This window comes from Coccinella septempunctata, chromosome 7 (assembly GCF_907165205.1).
Source record: "Coccinella septempunctata chromosome 7, icCocSept1.1, whole genome shotgun sequence".
Classification (NCBI taxonomy): Eukaryota; Metazoa; Arthropoda; class Insecta; order Coleoptera; family Coccinellidae; genus Coccinella; species Coccinella septempunctata.
In genome coordinates, this window is record NC_058195.1 from 24,878,038 (window position 1) to 24,899,953 (window position 21,916).

Here is a 21,916-nt window from a genome sequence, read left to right on the forward strand (position 1 = left end):
GGAGGTGGCATGATATTGCTTGTTGATTCATTTTCTTTTTATCATCAGTTTTGGTTGAGATGTTTTCAGTGCATGTTGAAGATGTGGTAGCACGTTTCAATAAATTTCCTATTGTCTGTGTGAGTTCTGGAATAATTTTCATTACAAGATCATTTTCTTTAACAAATTTCGTTTTAATCATTTCGGAGAATGTTACTCCTTTGGATGGTACTTTCTGTAGAGCTATTTTTCTTGCTTCTGAATATGAAACTTTTTCTAAAGTTTTAATTGTTTGTACTGATTTTTCAAATTGATATGTTGGACAATTTTTATCATTTCCAAGGTGATCTCCTCCACAATTGGGACATTTGTAAGGTTGAGTACATTTGGGATCTAGATGTTTCGGTAGACCACATATACAAATTTCAGTATTCATACATTTTAGGGCTACATGGCCGAACTTTTGACATTTGAAACATTTTATGGGTGGAGGTATATAGGGTCTGACCTCAATTCTTTTATGTATGGCAATGTCGATTTTGTTTGGTAAATTTGGTGAGTTGAAAGTAAGTACATGCCCTGCTGTTTCAATGATTTGTCCATTTCTTTTAGCTTTTAATCTTCTGACATCAATGACTCCTTTTTCAGCTAATTCTTCTTTTATTTCCTCTATTGTGCAATTTAAAAGATCTCGACAATATATGACTCCCTTACATAGGTTGAGTTTACTATGTGGGCCTACTTCTACTTCAGAACCTCCAAACTTGTTTATGGATGACAACAACATTGATTGACGTCTTGATATTGTTTCTATCAGTAGTCCTCCATTTATTTTTCTAACATCTTTAACATCACCTGCAATACTATATAGATCTTTTGCAATTTTGAAAGGACTGACCGTTGAAAAGTCTGTCCCATCCTTTTTTTTGACGACCAGATACCGGGGACTTTCCACCGTCATCAGATTCATCATTCTCTCAACAGTAATTGTACTGGGGGTGGCGCTGTCATTTCCACCACTTGCCCAGGGTTGCTGTTTCTCTACTGTGAGTTGCCCAGCACCGCAACTCCCCACAGGGCCTGTTTCGCCTCGACTTGCCAACGAGGTTTCCGAGGCTATCTCTTTCGACATAAATCCCCATATTTGCCCCTTTATCGCAGGGACCACACGCTTCTTTAGGTGAAGTAACCAGCTGGGGCCCCGGGCTTGCCACACCCGTATCTGTCAATGACAAACCCCCTGGGGGGTCAAATACAAATGGTTTGCTAAATTATTTCTCTTGTCGACTCTTTGAACATCTTCATCATTTTCGTCAGAAATATTCATTATTCTTTCTCCCTCAATTTCTTCTTCTACATTGATATCATCTGTCATATAATTTCTAACAAATATATATTATGTAATATGCAACATGTCATAATGATAGTCACCAGAAGATGCATGTGCTTTGTTTCCACTAATTTCAATCTCCTCCATCTGCCTTTCAAAAGAGCGAAGGTCTATTCTATAATAACTCTAGCTTTTGAGTGAATTCTGTTGTATTCTTTCTGAATATTATTTAAATGGCCATTATCTTTATAGGGTACAAGAATTCTAGTAGAGAGTGGGTAGGCAGAATCACCCAACAAGTGGGAATCATTTGGAAAATTCATTAAATTTAACAAATGAGACCTGCGTAACACAGCAGCATCATGTACAGATCCCACCTCCCCTGCATAACAATGAATGAACTCCTTCTTCTCATTACATGTCCCTTGCAACAATACACTATGAAACCCTTTTCTGTTAATATAGGATGCATGATTTTCTTTAGGTGCAATAATAAGAATATGACTGCCGTCTACTACTCCTATTACACCTGAAATATAAATACCTGCCACTATTTTTAGAACAGCTCAACATGATTGAATATTATACCTTATATTATACAGATCATCAAGCTGCGTTTACGTCAGCAAAATTCCCTCGCGAAAATTACTCGGACAAAAATTTCTCCCTTCGAGTGAAATTTCGCAACTCTCAAAACAAAGCGCAATTCTTAGCTAAAACTTTCGCGATTGGAAAGAGCCTTCGGCATGGAGACTGTCTCTGAGTACGCACTACGCGAAATTCGATGAGCGAAAAACCGACAGACCTCCGGCCCGCAGCGATGGCCATCACCCCGCAATTACTCGTGGTGAGGGGGGCCTCTACACTAGGCGCCAATACAAACGCAGCTGTAGATTTTTATAAAAAATGAATTCGAAATTATCCTGGTCAATTTAAGCAAACCATAATATTAAAATAATCTACCTGGAAAACCTGTCTTCTCCCTTACATAATTACATGTTACATTGCATTTTTCTTCATTTGGCACAGATATTATTTTATATTTAACATTTGCAATTAATAGAATATCACAAATTCTATAAATTGCTCTCCAAGTTGTCGATTTACTTAATCCGAAACGATTAGCAATACCACTGAAATGAAAAGTAAATACTTTTTATTCTATTAGTATATATACAGTGCACAGTTTTTAGTCCCAATTTCAGACACTGTTCTAATACAAGTAAAAGTTGCTCATCCTCACCGAATGCTTTCAATGTTGGCCAAATACCACAAGTTAAGTAATAATTGCTTTTCTAATGCAGTTTCTGGAAATCCTCCTATGCGGGTCTCAGCAGCAGGCAGTAATCATATTTTTCCCAGTATATTCCAGAACGTTGATCGCTTCATACGAAAATGTAATTGGAATTGATGGTCTTTAAAATTATGGACTGTTTTTTCGGCAAACTGCCATACTTTTGCACTAACTGCAATGCCCTGACTTTCCTCTTCCTCATCATCATCATCATCAAAAAAAAGTTCAAAACCCAATTTTACTATCGCATGGTTCAAATTCATATTGCGCTTCGAAAAGTCGCAAGGTTAAATATGCGCAAGACGCAAAGTACAAATATCAAATTAATGTCAATTGTTAATCAATGCTCGCACACGTTCAGGTTTGAAAATGACCGGGAACGAGTTCTACTGATGACGTCAGGTTCCCCGTGCTCTCTCCGTTCGATCTGTAGAACTTCAAGCCGAACTCAGCCAAAGAGTCGAAATTACCTCGGCATACAAGCCACCACAAAACAATTTATTTGAAGAAGAAATGAACAACTTGTTGGAAGGGATAAACCCGAAAATCTGCATCGGCGATTTCAACTGTAAATCCGCATTATGGAACAGCAGAACAGAGAATAGAAATGACAAGAAACTCAAGGATTTCGCCGAAAAACAAAATGCCATAGTGATTGGACCAGAGTTACCGACATATCTTGCTTTTGGTATAGGAATACCAGATGTAATAGATATCGTGATATTGAAAAATATAACTGAAGAATTCTCTATTGAAACTTTGGAATATGGAACCTCAAACCACAATCCCGTGGAATTGACAATTGGAGAAGAACCAAGAGAAAAACTGCTGAAAATAAGAGAATATACCAATTGGGCTGAATACAGCCATTTAATACAATCGGAAATAACAAAAATTCCAACAATAAGCACTCCAGACGATCTGGAATGTGCGGTTGATAAACTGGAAGAGATTATATTGAAAGCTTACGAAAAAAGCACGAGAAGAGCGAAGAGACCAGCACCCAGTCATCCGCATGGCAATACGCCTAAAGAAGTAAAAGATCTTATACAAGAAAATCGAAGACTCAGAAGAATATATAGGATGAACAAAAATGATCTAAATAGGAGGAACCTCAACCGACATAGCCAAGTTCTGAAAAATGCCCTGAAAGATCTAAGAACAAGCAGATGGAACAAAAGGGGTCAAGAACTGAATACAATCGATCGCTGAAAATAAGAGAATATACCAATTGGGCTGAATACAGCCATTTAATACAATCGGAAATAACAAAAATTCCAACAATAAGCACTCCAGACGATCTGGAATGTGCGGTTGATAAACTGGAAGAGATTATATTGGTTGAGTTCGGCTTAGCGACTTTTCGACTCTGAGCACGTCAAGTGTATTTCAATCGCGTTCGACTTCGATCTCTGAGTATTCCCTTTTCTGTTCGGGTCGTGACGGAGCATGTTCTCCGATCACGCTCGCACTTCCCCGAGTTTGCTGATAGAGAACGATGGGGATCTGTCAAGTGTGACTGTTGTAACTGCCGTCAGTGACAAAAAACAACGAGTACCTCTTTGAAAAACTGCCCCTGCCACCATAATGGAAAACAGAATGATTTTTTTGGACTGTGCAACTGAATATGAAGCAAAAATCTCGAAGTTATTGATATTAGAATGATGCCCTATTTGAGAAAATTTGAAGATGTTTTTCAGATTTCAGAAAATTTTTCTGAATTTTCATTGAAGCAATGTAGAATTCAATCTGATATTGAAGACAAAAGTTGGTACCATTTCAGATGATTTTACTTTCCCCTCCTCATAATCTAAGAGTTCAACAACAAATCTTATAATATCATGGTTCAAATTCATTTTGCACTTTCAAATATCAGATAAACTTTTAAACAAACAAAAATCAAATAGTACAAATAATAGCATATAAATAAATGACTAGGTTATTACTATTTATTTCTTGGTACATAATTAAATCACACAAGCAAGCAGCCCCTTTAGTTAATGGTGACGGCAAACTGGGCTCAGCACAATGAGGTCAGTACCCAGTACCAAATTTCTGTTAAACGTTGGTCGTTGTTTTCTTGAGCTCCGAGGAACTGCGGGAATCTTGAAAGCACCCAAAACAATTTTCAAATCTTCTCATTCTTACATATGTCGTGTTCTACCATATTTCGAAATGATCACTAATTGTTTTTACAAATTGCACTTATCGAATGCATATTCTGCATATTACGTCGTTGGTTTTCACCAATATTTCTATAAAATTATTTTCGGAGTGCCAAAATAGGACGCGGCAAAAAGTTGTCAACTCGTCTTGACAACCATTTGAAACTCCTAGGTGATGTCGACAGGGAACTCCCAGTACGTTCGGGTTTGAAAATGACCGGGAACGAGATCTAATAATGACGTCACGTTCCCCTGAATAGAAGGAACCTCAACTGCCATAGCCAAATTCTGAAAAATGCCCTGAAAGATCTAAGAACAAGAAGATGGAACAAAAGGGTTCAAGAACTGAATACAATTGATCATCCTGCATGGAGAATGCAAAAAGCCTACGAGTAGACTAAAATTCCAACCCTACACGGAGAAAGGGGAATGGCGTATACCAATACTGATAAGGCAGATGCATTGTCGGACTCGATCGAACAAGAATCGAGAATAAATTACAGGATAGACGACGATAATGAAGATTTGGAAGAACTGGTTGAAGAAAATGATGAAGAAATGGTGAATTACCAGCGGCTGCTGAAATAGACAAACCAACATCGCCAAATGAAATCAGGGAAATAATTAGAAGTTTGAAGAAGAGGAAGCAATAAAATTACGAATGTTATGTTGAAGAAATTACCTAGAAAAGGTATAAGCCGCTCTAACAAATATCGCGAATGGAATTATGGGGACAGAACACTACCCAAAAAAATGGAAAACAGCGGAAGTCATAGTGTTAAATAAACCATCCAAAGAGAAGAAGTTCCCACAAAACTTCAGACCGATAAGTCTACTGTCGGCGTTAGGAAAAGTAGTAGAAAGAATAAGAGCCACGAGGCTAAATGAAGAAACCTGAAACTAATACCACCTGAGCAGTTCGGATTCAGAAGAAATCATTCAACAGAGCAACAATTATTGAGGCTCTCAGAATACATTACAGAGGGATTCCAAAATAAACAAGCTACAGGTCTTGTTTTACTAGACGTCGCAGGAGCATTCGACAGAGTATGGCATGAAGGATTAATAAATAAGATGAGATATACTGGATATTCGATGAAAATATGCAAGCTGATCTGGAATTATCTCAAAAATAGAAGATTTTACTTGAAAGTGGAAGGGGAATGCTCCACAACAAGATAATAGAGGCTGGATTACCCAAAGGTTCAGTACTTGGGCCACTTCTGTACAATATATACATTCACGATATTCCGAAGAATCCAAGAACCATGCTAACGTTATATGACTAGTATAGCCAGGAGATCCACCTTGTAGGTAGATTCACCTTCACTGGCAGATTCGCCTTTCGTCCGTAGCTCGGGCCTACGGCCCTCGCGATACGCCTTTTGTTCGTAGCTCGGGCCTTCGGCCCTCGCTCGATTCACCTTTTATAAATATCTAGGCCAAAAACGTGTTTTAAAAGCCCGATCGATTTAAGGCACCTCGTTCTGTGATCGCTGCCAAGCCGTCAAAACTGACGTTAACCTTTAAATCACACTCTGACATCGATTGTCAAAGTGCACTTTCACTTAATTTTCTCTGATAATCAATAGAAAATAATTTAATTTTGTGGAATGTCACTCGATTTTTAATAGACGTCAAAAATTTTCAAAATTCTTACGCTTTTTTAGGTAATATCGTTCGGGCTCCGGGAAAAAAAACAGGCCTATTTTAATTTCGGGTTCTTCGAGCTTAGTTCGACACCCATCCCGGCTCTCGAGCTACCGCGGATCTCTCAAGCTAATCAAATCAAATTGGTACCTTTTCGCGAAAATCGTGAATTTCGCGATTTTCTCACGCAATTTTCGGACACTTCTAGACGGGGTAAAAATACGATCTAGGCATTTTCGGAAAGCTCGATTCTTACTCTTGCGTTCCATTTACCGCTCTACCCGGCCACGCGCCTTCGGCGCTCGCCATTTCAAATTTCCCATACCCTCCACCGACACTTCAACGTGGCAAAAAATTTGATACGATTCAGTGATCATTTTTTATCAACGTTATAGTATTAACTAGTATAGCCAGGAGATCCACCTTGTAGGTAGATTCACCTTTACTGGCAGATTCGCCTTTCGTCCGTAGCTCGGGCCTTCGGCCCTCGCGATACGCCTTTTGTTCGTAGCTCGGGCCTTCGGCCCTCGCTCGATTCCCCTTTTATAAATATCTAGGCCAAAAACGTTTTTAAAAAGCCCGATCGATTTAAGGCACCTCGTTCTGTGATCGCTGCCAAGCCGTCAAAACTGACGTTAACCTTTAAATCACACTCTGACATCGATTGTCAAAGTGCACTTGCACTTAATTTTCTCTGATAATCAATAGAAAATAATTTAATTTTGTGGAATGTCACTCGATTTTTAATAGACGTCAAAAATTTTCAAATTTCTTACGCTTTTTTAGGAAATTTCGTTCGGGCTCCGGGAAAAAGAAAAGGCCTATTTTAATTTCGGGTCCTTCGAGCTTAGTTCGACACCCATACCGGCTCTCGAGCTACCGCGGATCCCTCAAGTTAATCAAATCAATTTGGTACCTTTTCGCGAAAATCGTGAATTTCGCGATTTTCTAACGCAATTTTCGGACACTTTTAGACGGGGTAAAAATACGATCTAGGCATTTTCGGAAAGCTCGATTCTTCCTCTAGCTATCCATGTACCGCTCTACCCGGCCACGCGCCTTCGGCGCTCGCCATTTCAAATTTCCCATACCCTCCCCCGACACTTCAACATGGCAAAAAATTTGATACGATTCGGTGATCATTTTTTATCAACGTTATAGTATTAACTAGTATAGCCAGGAGATCCACCTTGTAGGTAGATTCACCTTTACTGGCAGATTCGCCTTTCGTCCGTAGCTCGGGCCTTCGGCCCTCGCGATACGCCTTTTGTTCGTAGCTCGGGCCTTCGGCCCTCGCTCGATTCCCCTTTTATAAATATCTAGGCCAAAAACGTTTTTTAAAAGCCCGATCGATTCAAGGCACCTCGTTCTGTGATCGCTGCCAAGCCGTCAAAACTGACGTTAACCTTTAATTCACACTCTGACATCGATTGTCAAAGTGCACTTTCACTTAATTTTCTCTGATAATCAATAGAAAATAATTTAATTTTGTGGAATGTCACTCGATTTTTAATAGACGTCAAAAATTTTCAAAATTCTTACGCTTTTTTAGGTAATATCGTTCGGGCTCCGGGAAAAAAAACAGGCCTATTTTAATTTCGGGTTCTTCGAGCTTAGTTCGACACCCATCCCGGCTCTCGAGCTACCGCGGATCTCTCAAGCTAATCAAATCAAATTGGTACCTTTTCGCGAAAATCGTGAATTTCGCGATTTTCTCACGCAATTTTCGGACACTTCTAGACGGGGTAAAAATACGATCTAGGCATTTTCGGAAAGCTCGATTCTTACTCTTGCGTTCCATTTACCGCTCTACCCGGCCACGCTCCTTCGGCGCTCGCCATTTCAAATTTCCCATACCCTCCACCGACACTTCAACGTGGCAAAAAATTTGATACGATTCAGTGATCATTTTTTATCAACGTTATAGTATTAACGACACAAGCATATCAAACAAGCAATCTCCAAAAATTCGAAAGCAGCGATGAATAGACTCTTGTAACGGGTTTTCCTCGGTGTACTCGAGCGCCAGCTATTCTTTAAGGGAGAATAGCAAACCTACCCTGGTAGCTACTAGCCGAAGACAGGTTCCTTAGTGTCTGGGGTGTTAGCGAAAACCAGTGAAAGCCAAAATCAACGCACACAAATTATATTTGTCGACTCTTGCAAGGAAACACAAATGGCACTATTATAAAATTCGTACAGTGAAAGACTCGAAATCAGTGAATTTACAGGGCAAAACGGACGGAATGAAACGGGATCCGATCTCAAAAGTTATACGGGGGTTTGCGGACTTCGCCAGCCAAAACCTAAGACGCACACTTAACGGACAGATATCGGACTTCAGCCAGGTAAGGGGATGAAAAATTACGACACAGAGTTACGACGGCTCACACTTAGGCGCGTTTGGCACTCCCCGGGTATCCACACCAGCAGAATGCCTCCCTAACCGTAGGAGTGAACACAGTGCCTTCGGTACCCCCTGGGTATCCACACTAGCAGGGTACTTTAACGACAGTAGGGGTGGAACTGAAGGAGATGGGAAATTTCAGAGAAGGGTGAGCCACCCCAAAGTGCCTTCGGTACTCCCCGGGTATCCACACCAGCAGGGTACTTTAACGACAGTAGGGGTGGAACTCAGACTCGGGTATAGAAGGGATGTAGACGGAAACTGAAGTTCCAATAATATATAAAAAAAAACGGAGTGTCGTCTTACCTCTGGTTCTAATTCACTCACAGTAGACAAATGACAAAAAAATAATAAACTAATGTTTCTTTTAAGTGAAAATCCCCACAGTAAAAGAAAAAAAAAACAAAATCGGCTAATTCTCAGAAAAAAAACCCGGAAACGAATTAGGCAGTTGACTCGGCAGACTCCCAAACTCGGCAATCGATCGGACGCAAAAGTGAATTAATCGTAAGTGAATTGGCCTGCGGAGGAACATCTGATTTTATACCCACAGGGAAGGGTGCGGAAATCAGATGTGCCCGACAGTCGAAATTCGGTAAAATATGCGTCGATGAAGACGTCTTAATTTCGACTCATCTGTGCTAGCGAACAAAAAACTCGGTTATCTTCCAATTCAGGATGTTTTATACGGTGTGACATCGTTTTTAGGAAATGAAAACGGAATAAAAACGGTGCGGAATGTTTACAATGTCGGAATCCTGAATTGGAAATTTGAAAAAATTTCTCGGAAAATTAATTCAAAAACAAAATTACTTAAAAATGAAAACTAAAATAATTATTCTACAAAATTGAAGATAATCAAAGCCGTTGCTAGGCCTCAACTGACTTATGAATCAGTTGCCTGGGGTTTCGCGGCAAAGAGCCACATCAAAAGAATTCAGGCCACTGAAAACAAGCTGCTACGATGTGCAATAGATGCACCTTGGTTTGTCAGGAATAGACAGATTTATAGGGACCTAAAATGGCAAACCATACCGGAATTCATGAACAGAAAAGCAGAGAAATTTTTCGAAACAGCGAAAAACCATCCGAATCAATAACTCAGGAGACTAGTGGACTTCGACCCAGAGGAAGACAAGAGGAGATTGCGAATTTACCGAAGGAGACCAAGGGATCAATTAAAAAGATATTAAAATATGAACTGAAACTTATCGATTAATCCAATAAAGACAGAACACACTTCCTCGTTTTATATTTCTATGACACTTCTCTCCTTGTCCTGTGAATGAAGTTGAAGGAAATCTACTTTCTTCCAGCGTCATCTATTAACGTCCAGTTTCATAATCAAATTGAAATTGGAAATTTAGCAAGAATATGGCGGCTTAGAAGCACAGATTTCAATGCTATGATCTCTAGTTCGGAATGCCGATTGGCGTGACCAAATCCGCCATATTCTTGCTAAAACGATGAAAAACGAAACCACAATGGTCGCCACTGTCTCGTTAGAGTCACTGTAGTTTCGTCTCGTAGTATGGAAGTTTCCAATCTACATAACTCTAGTCTATGAAAAATATGCATTTCGAGTTTTTTGTGAAATATGGGCAATGAAAATTATTCGATTAAATATCATCGAGTGAAGAGACAGAGAAATGTTCAGAGATATCTTCCATATTATGCTACACTACAAGAAATTGCATTGACTTTGTGACTAGAAAATACGGGGACATAAAATCGTAGAAGATTCGTATCAGCTCTCATTTCTCATCTAATACGAATCATTCTCTGATTTTCCTTTGGAAATTTTTCAGATGTTTGTTTGAATTACTAGAAGAAAATTTTAAATGTGCGCTACATAATCCTTTTCAATTTTGTTTTTTTTTCAAATTAATACCTGTACCGTAAAAACAGATGGCGCTAAAACTTGTTTTTCGAGTGGGCTATTTATTCTCTATTCATTTAATCTATGTACTTATTGCTCAAGCAAAAATTATACATACCTTTCGAACCACAAATTCCTTACTTTTATAGCAATAATATTTCCTAAGTAAAAATGCGTTTGCATCTTATGTTCGCCTAGTATTTTGTTCGTATGCCAAGGTATAGGTGCTCGAATGTGCAACGTTGGCCAGAATGAGGGAAATGTATAAATTTTAAGTCTTTCGTGTTCTGCGGGGTCTTTCAAAATAAACCTCAATAAATTCAACCTCATGTGTTCCTCATAATACTTCAGTATTTCATTTTTATGACCTTCAATGATAGCCTTATAATCTCTCAACTGTTTATATCTTGATGGTATCCGTCCAATAGCAGTATCGATGTATTCAGTTTTGAAATCCGATATAACTGTTGAGTCCATTCCCTGAAAAATAAAAAAATTTCATTAATTGTTATATATTTATAGATCGGATAATTCCCAGAGTCGATTATATGCAATAGTTAAGGGGTGTGGGAAATTAAAGAGCGTGATTGGGTCTCTCTCTTCTTTATTTCATTGTCAACGTTTCGATCCTGGTACGGATCTTCTTCAGGACTCTACAAACATATATATATATATATATTAGACTGATACAAAAAAATCGACTTTCTTTTTTTTTCGAGAAACACACCCCTTATTATCTTCAGGGCACTGAAAAATGACGTCTGTGAAAATATTAGTCAAAAATCTTATTATTTAGAGGTCGCTCATCGAGGATTTCTATTTTCCCTACTAATAGCAGGGGAAAAAAATTTATTTCTAGTTAAAAAATTCCAGTTCGCAAACCAATGGACGGATTCCATTGAGCGATATATTTTTATGTAGGGAGTCAGGTGCTCTACAAAAACTGTCTCATATAATTTTTCCATAAAACGGCTTTTCGAAAAGTTATTAGAGCTTTAAATGAAATTTTTGTCGAAGTAGCTGTTTTTACTCGGATATTGGGGAGAAATTATTGAAATTTACTTTGAAAATCAGAATATAGTTCTGGAAAGATACAATTAATATAATTCTATGTGGATTCAAATAATTTGTGACATCCTCAAATAGTCAACCTCAACAATTGTAAGAGTGTTAGAAATTTATACTCTTCAGAATCAAATTATTCAGCATCTATTATTTCTCATTCACTTGGGTCAGAAAGAATGATTGGTTTTGTGCCCTCTTTCAGATTAGTGTTTGTTCTTGAACCCAGTACTTGTCTTCAGTTTCAGTCATAATACAATTTTGTGTATTCATCATTTTTATAAATCCAAAATAGCCGCTGTCACAAAATAGGTAGTGAACTATCAATTTTTCAACAAATGTCTCGATATTTGTGGGATCGGTAGGTTTAATGATATTAGAAATAAGTCGAATATAGAAAGCATTTATTCGGTTGTGAAAAATAATATTGGTGTTGGTATATTCTATAATACATAATATGTTCTAAACAGATAATTTCAATTTTTTTTGTTGCAATCCGGAAAACGATGACGATGTTCGTTTATCAATTGTAAAAGAAACTGTAACTGCTTATTCTTCATTCTTCTTTCAGTAGTTATTGCATTCTTCAATTAAACCAATAACTCGCTCCGCTGAATTGTTAACAACAGAAAGATCCTATCATCTATATGTTACTTTCACTACATAATGTCTTCTCCAATGAAATCATATAGCGAGAATTTTGTGAGTGCGGCCATTTTGGGTTTGCAAAAATAATGAATACACAAAATTGTATTTTGGATGAAACTGAAGACAAGTACAGAGTTTAAGATCAAACACTAATCTGAAAGAGGGCACAAAACCAATCATTCTTTCTGACCCAAGTGAATGAGAAATAAGAGATGCTAAATAATTTGATTCTGAAGAGTATGAAACACTAACTCCCTAACAATTGTTGAGGTTGACAATTTGGGGATGTCATAAATGATTTAAATCTAAATAAAATCATATCAATTGTAACGTTCGAGAACGATTTCCTGATTTTCAAAGTAAATTCCAATAATTTCTCCCCGATATCCGAGTAAAAAGAGCTACTTCGACAAAAATTTAATTTCAAGCTCTAATAACTTTTCGAAAAGCCGTTTTATGGAAAAATTGTAAGAGGCAGTTTTTGTAGAGCACCTAACTCCCTACATAAACATATATCGCTCAATGGAATCCGTCCATTGGTTTGCGAACTGGAATTTTTTAACTAGAAATAATTTTTTTCCCCTGCTATTAGTAGGGAAAATAGAAATCATCGATGAGCGACCTCTAAATAATAAGATTTTTGACTAATATTTTCACAGACGTCATTTTTCAGTGCCCTGAAGATAATAAGGGGTGTGTTTCTCGAAAAGAAAGAAAGTCGATTTTTTTGAATCAGTCTAATATATATATATATATATATATATAATATATATATATATATATATATATATATATATATATATATATATATATATATATATATATATATATATATATATATATATATATATATATAATATATTAGACTGATTCAAAAAAATCGACTTTCTTTTTTTTCGAGAAACACACCCCTAATTATCTTCGGGGCATTGAAAAATGACGTCTGTGAAAATATTAGCCGAAAATATTATTATTTAGAGGTCGCTCATCGAGGATTTCTATTTTCCCTACTAATAGCAGGTGAAAAAAATTCATTTCTGGTTAAAAAATTTCAGTTCGCAAACCAATGGACGGATTCTATTGAGCTATATATTTTTATGTAGGGAATTAGGTACTCTACAAAAACTGTCTCATATAATTTTTCCATAAAACGGATTTTCGAAAAGTTATTAGAGCTTGAAATAAAATTTTGTCGAAGTAGCTGTTTTTACTCGGATATTGGGGAGAAATTATTGAAATTTACTTTGAAAATCAGAATATAGTTCTGGAAAGATACAATTAATATAATTCTATGTGGATTCAAATAATTTGTGACATCCTCAAATAGTCAACCTCAACAATTGTAAGAGTGTTAGAAATTTATACTCTTCAGAATCAAATTATTCAGCATCTATTATTTCTCATTCACTTGGGTCAGAAAGAATGATTGGTTTTGTGCCCTCTTTCAGATTAGTGTTTGTTCTTGAACCCAGTACTTGTCTTCAGTTTCAGTCATAATACAATTTTGTGTATTCATTATTTTTATAAATCCAAAATAGCCACTATCACAAAATAGGTAGTGAACTATCAATTTTTCAACAAATGTCTCGATATTTGTGGGATTGGTAGGTTTAATGATATTAGATATAAGTCGCATATAGAAAGCATTTATTCGGTTGTGAAAAATAATATTGGTGTTGGTATATTCAACATCTATAATACATAATATGTTCTAAACAGATAATTTCAATTTTTTTTGTTGCAATCCGGAAAACGATGACGATGTTCGTTTATCAATTGTAAAAGAAACTGTAACTGTTTATTCTTCATTCTTCTTTTAGTAATTATTGCATTCAATTAAACCAATAACTCGCTCCGCTGAATTGTTAACAACAGAAAGATCCTATCATCTATATGTTACTTTCACTACAAAATGTCTTCTCCAATGAAATCATATAGCGAGAATTTTGTGAATGCGGCCATTTTGGGTTTGCAAAAATAATGAATACACAAAATTGTATTATGGATGAAACTGAAGACAAGTAACGAGTTTAAGATCAAACACTAATCTGAAAGAGGGCACAAAACCAATCATTCTTTCTGACCCAAGTGAATGAGAAATAAGAGATGCTAAATAATTTGATTCTGAAGAGTATGAAACACTAACTCCCTAACAATTGTTGAGGTTGACAATTTGGGGATGTCATAAATGAATTAAATCTAAATAAAATCATATCAATTGTAACTTTCGAGAACGATTTCCTGATTGTCAAAGTAAATTCCAATAATTTCTTCCCGATATCCGAGTAAAAAGAGCTACTTCGACAAAAATTTAATTTCGAGCTCTAATAACTTTTCGAAAAGCCGTTTTATGGAAAAATTGTAAGTGGCAGTTTTTGTAGAGCACCTAACTCCCTACATAAAAATATATCGCTCAATGGAATCCGTCCATTGGTTTGCGAACTGGAATTTTTTAACTAGAAATAATTTTTTTTTCCCTGCTATTAGTAGGGAAAATAGAAATCCTCGATGAGCGACCTCTGAATAATAAGTTTTTGGACTAATATTTTCACAGACGTCATTTTTCAGTGCCCTGAAGATAATAAGGGGTGTGTTTCTCGAAAAAAAAGAAAGTCGATTTTTTTGAATCAGTCTAATATATATATATATATATATATATATATATATATATATATATATATATATATATATTCAAAATTCACTCCAAACTATAATGATGTAATCTGATTAACGGGATTGTTGGAAATGAAAGCGCTAATTCTGAATACTACATTTATTCCTAGTCGACGTTTCGGATCTTCACAGATCCTTCATCAGGACTCTAAAAACACAAAATTACAAAGTCACATAAACATTCATTGGTTGATTGAAATGGGCACACATTACCGAATAGTTGAGTTTCTCTGAAGCAGTTGGAAAGACGTACATCAAAAGGCACTCAAGAAGTTCTCCGAGATGAACAATGCATACACAACAATACCTAAATTTATCTTCAAAAACTTTTTTTCCATCTAACAAACTCATCCATCAAACAATTTCTTTAGAAAACTACGTTTTAACAATTCTAGATTTTTTTTGACATATCTGACATATCTAATTGAAACCATAGAACAAACACAAAATGACAAACTACATAGAAACAAATCATCCATTGGTCTCACCATGATTATACGACAAAATATAACTATAAATATTGCTTATCCCTTCAATGTCTCTTCTCGAATTTATTGTTTCTTTTAATTTTTTAATATGATACATTTCCAAAAATGTTCTCTTGTACAAATTCATCTCCACATCCAGTACCTCTGCTAGGTCCCATCCCATGACATGGTCTGTCTTTCGGCAATGTTCTGCAAGAGCACAAACCTTCTTTGGATTTTTTATATCACTCCTATGTTGAATAATTCTCTTCTTAAGTTGTTGTTTAGTTTGACCGATGTACTTTAGGTCACATCCTAGGCAGGGAATTTTATACACCACTCCTGTCATCTTTGTAGTTTCTACTTTATCCTTCACCTTTGAAAAAAGTTTTTTTATACCAAACTGATTTCTCACTGAAATCTTAATTTTTTCATCCCTTAAAATATTAATAATTCTTTTTGTCACTTCTGGTATTTGAGGTAAAGATGTAAAAGAAATCTGGTCATTATTAACAATCCTTGACAACTCATTAGGTCCACCATCCATCACCTCACCACCTTCAGCCAGAACATCCACATCCACCGTATTGAACAGTAATCTGCTTGTCAAGGTCTTCGGGTATCCATTTTGTTGTAAGATTTCATGCAAAATCTTTAAATTCTTCATCAAAAAAGAAGGGTGAGATATAGTTTGAATCCTTCTTTTCATGCCCAAGATCATATTTATCTTTTGTTTAATTGGGTGGTTTGACAGATAATTAATATACCTCCCTGAACTGATACTTTTCCTGTACCAGTCTACCTTTAGTATATTTTCTTCAGTTCTTATAACCCTGGTGTCTAAAAAAGGAACAGCATTATCTGTCTCCTCCTCCAGAGTGAATTTAATAAATTCACTTTGACCGTTGAAGATATCCAACACAATATTAGTTTTGTCATGAGGTACAGCACAAAAAATGTCATCAACATATTTTTTAATTAATAGAATCTCAAAGGGGATGGTCTGCAATATTTTATCTAGTAAGTAATCCATTACCAACTTGGCTATAATGGGTATAGCTGGTGAACCCATTGGAGACCCAAATATCTGGCTGAAAATTTTACCATCAAACATGAAATAATTAGAGCCAAACAGAAATCTCACTATGGTGATAAATCTTTCTTTTGGAATTGAAGTGTGTGGTTCAATTAAACCCCAATAATACTCTATCGCCTCCACCGCTAGATCTACTGGTATATTGCTAAACAATGATGTCACATCAAGACTAATCAGTACGTAATCTTGTGGTAGTTGTGTATTATTAATTTGTGCAGCAAATTCAAAACTATCTTTCACCAGGTATCTGTCATTATCATAATCTACTGTTTGGCCAAGAACTGATGCAATGAAAGAAGAAAGTTCCGACGTCGGGGTATTGATAGAAGAGTTTTCTTATTAGAGTGTAAAAGACTTCAGTTGAAACCTAATCATATAGTTAATAATCTGAGATATTTGTTTGCATCAGTGACAGATAGTGACTCTTCTCGAATTGCAGAAAATACTAGAATGAAAGTGATTAAACAGACTTTGTCTTTGGAAATTAGGATGACTAATAGATTAGTAGATAACTTGGAGAGGGAGCTTTCGAGTCTATGGCAAAGACTGGAGAGGTCTCTACCAGAACATATTTTGATTAACTTTAAAAGGAATCAATTGATTCGATATAACAGAGCTTTCAACAAAATTAAAATTAACAACTTGAATAAAATCAATAAATTAAAGGAAAAGTTTGTACAGGCAGCTAAGTGTCAACCACGGTGGTTCAAGAATGTTAGCACGGTCCAGATCCCAGAGAGAGTGTCAAGTTTTCTAGCGTTGGGCCCTAAGTTTGGCATCGATATTCCTAAATATGAGGTTCCCATTCAGAAACTCCTTGCAGATGTGGAGTATGTTATCCAGTGTAGAAAGGAGTCTGGTGAGGAGGAGAAGAATATTTTAAGATCTCTGTCTGCAAATGTGATAACTAACTACCTCAGAAGTTCAAAAACCGTAAGTAACCCTTTCCACAAGGAATTTGTCAAGTGTAAGAGGTTTTTAAAAGAACACCCAGAACTACTAGTTCTTCAATCAGACAAGGGTAATGTGACAGTTATGATAGATAAGGAACAATATTTGAGGTTAGCTTATGAGTTACTTAATGACGAACGCTATTATAAATTACTGCAGAGAGATCCAACATTGACATTTCAGAATAAGTCCAATGATATAATTAAGAATTTAGTCCATAATAAGTATATAACCCCAGAACAAGGAAAGAAACTTTACAATTATAACAGTGTGCCTGCTAGATTCTATGGCCTACCCAAGGTACATAAGCCTACTCTCGCTTTGAGGCCCATAGTCTCCTGTATCAATACCCCGACGTCGGAACTTTCTTCTTTCATTGCATCAGTTCTTGGCCAAACAGTAGATTATGATAATGACAGATACCTGGTGAAAGATAGTTTTGAATTTGCTGCACAAATTAATAATACACAACTACCACAAGATTACGTACTGATTAGTCTTGATGTGACATCATTGTTTAGCAATATACCAGTAGATCTAGCGGTGGAGGCGATAGAGTATTATTGGGGTTTAATTGAACCACACACTTCAATTCCAAAAGAAAGATTTATCACCATAGTGAGATTTCTGTTTGGCTCTAATTATTTCATGTTTGATGGTAAAATTTTCAGCCAGATATTTGGGTCTCCAATGGGTTCACCAGCTATACCCATTATAGCCAAGTTGGTAATGGATTACTTACTAGATAAAATATTGCAGACCATCCCCTTTGAGATTCTATTAATTAAAAAATATGTTGATGACATTTTTTGTGCTGTACCTCATGACAAAACTAATATTGTGTTGGATATCTTCAACGGTCAAAGTGAATTTATTAAATTCACTCGGGAGGAGGAGACAGATAATGCTGTTCCTTTTTTAGACACCAGGGTTATAAGAACTGAAGAAAATATACTAAAGGTAGACTGGTACAGGAAAAGTATCAGTTCAGGGAGGTATATTAATTATCTGTCAAACCACCCAATTAAACAAAAGATAAATATGATCTTGGGCATGAAAAGAAGGATTCAAACTATATCTCACCCTTCTTTTTTGATGAAGAATTTAAAGATTTTGCATGAAATCTTACAACAAAATGGATACCCGAAGACCTTGACAAGCAGATTACTGTTCAATACGGTGGATGTGGATGTTCTGGCTGAAGGTAGTGAGGTGATGGATGGTGGACCTAATGAGTTGTCAAGGATTGTTAATAATGACCAGATTTCTTTTACATCTTTACCTCAAATACCAGAAGTGACAAAAAGAATTATTAATATTTTAAGGGATGAAAAAATTAAGATTTCAGTGAGAAATCAGTTTGGTATAAAAAAACTTTTGTCAAAGGTGAAGGATAAAGTAGAAACTACAAAGATGACAGGAGTGGTGTATAAAATTCCCTGCCTAGGATGTGACCTAAAGTACATCGGTCAAACCAAACAACAACTTAAGAAGAGAATTATTCAACATAGGAGTGATATAAAAAATCCAAAGAAGGTTTGTGCTCTTGCAGAACATTGCCGAAAGACAGACCATGTCATGGGATGGGACCTAGCAGAGGTACTAGATGTGGAGATGAATTTGTACAAGAGAACATTTTTGGAAATGTATCATATTAAAAAATTAAAAGAAACAATGAATTCGAGAAGAGACATTGAAGGGATAAGCAATATTTATAGTTATATTTTGTCGTATAATCATGGTGAGACCAATGGATGATTTGTTTTTATGTAGTTTGTCATTTTGTGTTTGTTCTATGGTTTCAATTAGATATGTCAGATATGTCAAAAAAAATCTAGAATTGTTAAAACGTAGTTTTCTAAAGAAATTGTTTGATGGATGAGTTTGTTAGATGGAAAAAAAGTTTTTGAAGATAAATTTAGGTATTGTTGTGTATGCATTGTTCATCTCGGAGAACTTCTTGAGTGCCTTTTGATGTACGTCTTTCCAACTGCTTCAGAGAAACTCAACTATTCGGTAATGTGTGCCCATTTCAATCAACCAATGAATGTTTATGTGACTTTGTAATGGTGGGATCACGAGCAATGGAGAAATCGTCGGACAATGCGTGTTGTTCCCAATATCACCTCTTTCTGAGCACTCGAAATAACATAGCCATCCAGCTCCAGCAGCATTGTGTTCACGGAAAGATGTTCTTCAACAAGCCCGTTTACCGAGACTACCAGTGGAACAACGGTTACTTGCTTTAACTGGTACATTTCTTTTAAGTTGAATGACAAGTCATAGTATTTACTAATTTTTTCCGTGTACGCCCTAGAGATATTATCATCCGATGGTACTGTGATGTCTATAATGTAACAAATTTTGCTTTCAGTATATATATAATATATATATATATATATATTTTTTTTTTTTTATATATATATATATATATATATATATATATATATATATATATATATATATATATATATATATATATATATATATATATATATATATATATATATATATATATATATATATATATATATATATATATATATATATATATATATATATATATATATATATGAACTCGAACGATAAAGGGGAAAGGGATATATATATATATATATATATATATATATATATATATATATATATATATATATATATATATATATATATATATATATATATATATATATATATATATAATATTACCTGACACGGCAAACGTTGTTTTGCCATATAAATAATTTCCTAGTAATTTCTAGTGTGGACAAAAAATAGCTTACTTATTGTAAGTATGTATGTATGTTAGAATGTGTATATTGTATGTATGTAAGAATGAGGTATATGCGTGAAATAAGCATGGAGCGCTGTGAACGATGAGGGAATATAAAAATAACAAAAGGCAAACATTATTTTTAAGTTATTATAATTTATTCCTTAAAATTATATATCATTTATTAAACAATTACGACAGTAACACTATTAAACAATATCAATCTCTTAATGCGTGAACAATATTTTTTGTTAGTCCATCTAGCGTTCGTTCGTTCGTTCGTGCTGTTTACTGGGTCAGAAGTGACACCTGTAGATATCTGGCGGGGATAACTAATTAAATGATGATTGATCAGTTTTCGACCGGAGAGGAAAAATGATTAAATTACTAAAATGGCTATTAAAAAATAAGGGTTGATCGTAGAAGGGTGAAAATTGAGGATTGTATGTATTTTTGTATGTTGTATCATATAAAAATAGAAATTAAAAATTTTGTCCAAAAAATGAAGTAAAAAATTTAGGGGTGGACTACCCCTAACATTTAGGGGGATGAAAAATAGATGTTGGCCGATTCTCATAGATACCGGATAAGCACAAAAAATTTCATCAAAATCGGTCAAGCCGTTTCGTAGGAGTATGGTAACGAAAACTATGACACGAGAATTTTATATATTAGAAGATATATATATATCCGCCGACCCACGATAAATATACTCGAGCCGCCACTGATTTCCGTCCAGCTGAAGTTTCCTCAAGTTCTTTAGTAGTTTCTTCGGTATCAGGCCTGTAGATGATATGACAATAGGGATGGTCTTGACATCTTTCAGCTTCCACTGTCTCCTGGTTTGCTCCTCGAGATCTCTGTACTTTGAAATTTTTTCAGTGTGCCTATCTAGAAGATTGTTATTATTTGGAATCGCCACATCGATGAATAGTGCTCTGTCCTCATTCTTATTGAGCAATATGAGGTCTGGTCTATTGTGGGTTATTTTCCGGTCTGTTGGAACCGTGCGATCCCAGTATAGCTTGTGATGTTCATTTTCCAATACAGATCCGGATGGTAATTGTAATAAGGACTTTTTTCGAACTTAGAAGTTGGTGTTTTAGTGCCAATTCTTGGTGAAGAATCTTGGCAACGGCTTCATGTATATTTTTGTACTCCGTGCCCGCGAACTTCTGACATCCCCCGGTGATGTGCTGGATAGTTTCATGTGTTGCACAGCCATAACGACAGCTATCATCTGCCACTGAGGCATCTTTGGCGATATATTTCATGTACTTCATTATTATTATTGTACGGTCTTTTTTCCAGACGAGAATTTTGTTATTGATTGAAATGGTTCATAGATGATGGTTGTGGCCACTGTTTTCTCTTCTGAATCTTCGTTTTTTAATAATATTCCATTTGGAGTTTCCTCAGCCCATTCGACTCCATAGGTAGGTGCCTGTAGCCATATGAGGCCTTTCCAACATAAGGGATTGTGCAGAAGATTACTTGGGAGTGCTCCTCTGGATAATAAATCCGCTGGATTGTCCTCATATTTAA

At 35.8% G+C, this 21,916-nt stretch overlaps 1 protein-coding gene across 1 annotated transcript in view; it reads right to left on the minus strand.

Moving 5' to 3' along the window:
* Positions 1-21,916, minus strand: part of LOC123316425 (dynein axonemal heavy chain 3) — a 2,043,583-nt gene that overhangs the window by 1,828,860 nt on the left and 192,807 nt on the right. Inside the window, exon 5 of the mRNA XM_044902499.1 lies at positions 10,823-11,184. Coding sequence (XP_044758434.1) covers positions 10,823-11,184 — 362 coding nt within the window. The remainder of the gene's footprint in view (positions 1-10,822; positions 11,185-21,916) is intronic.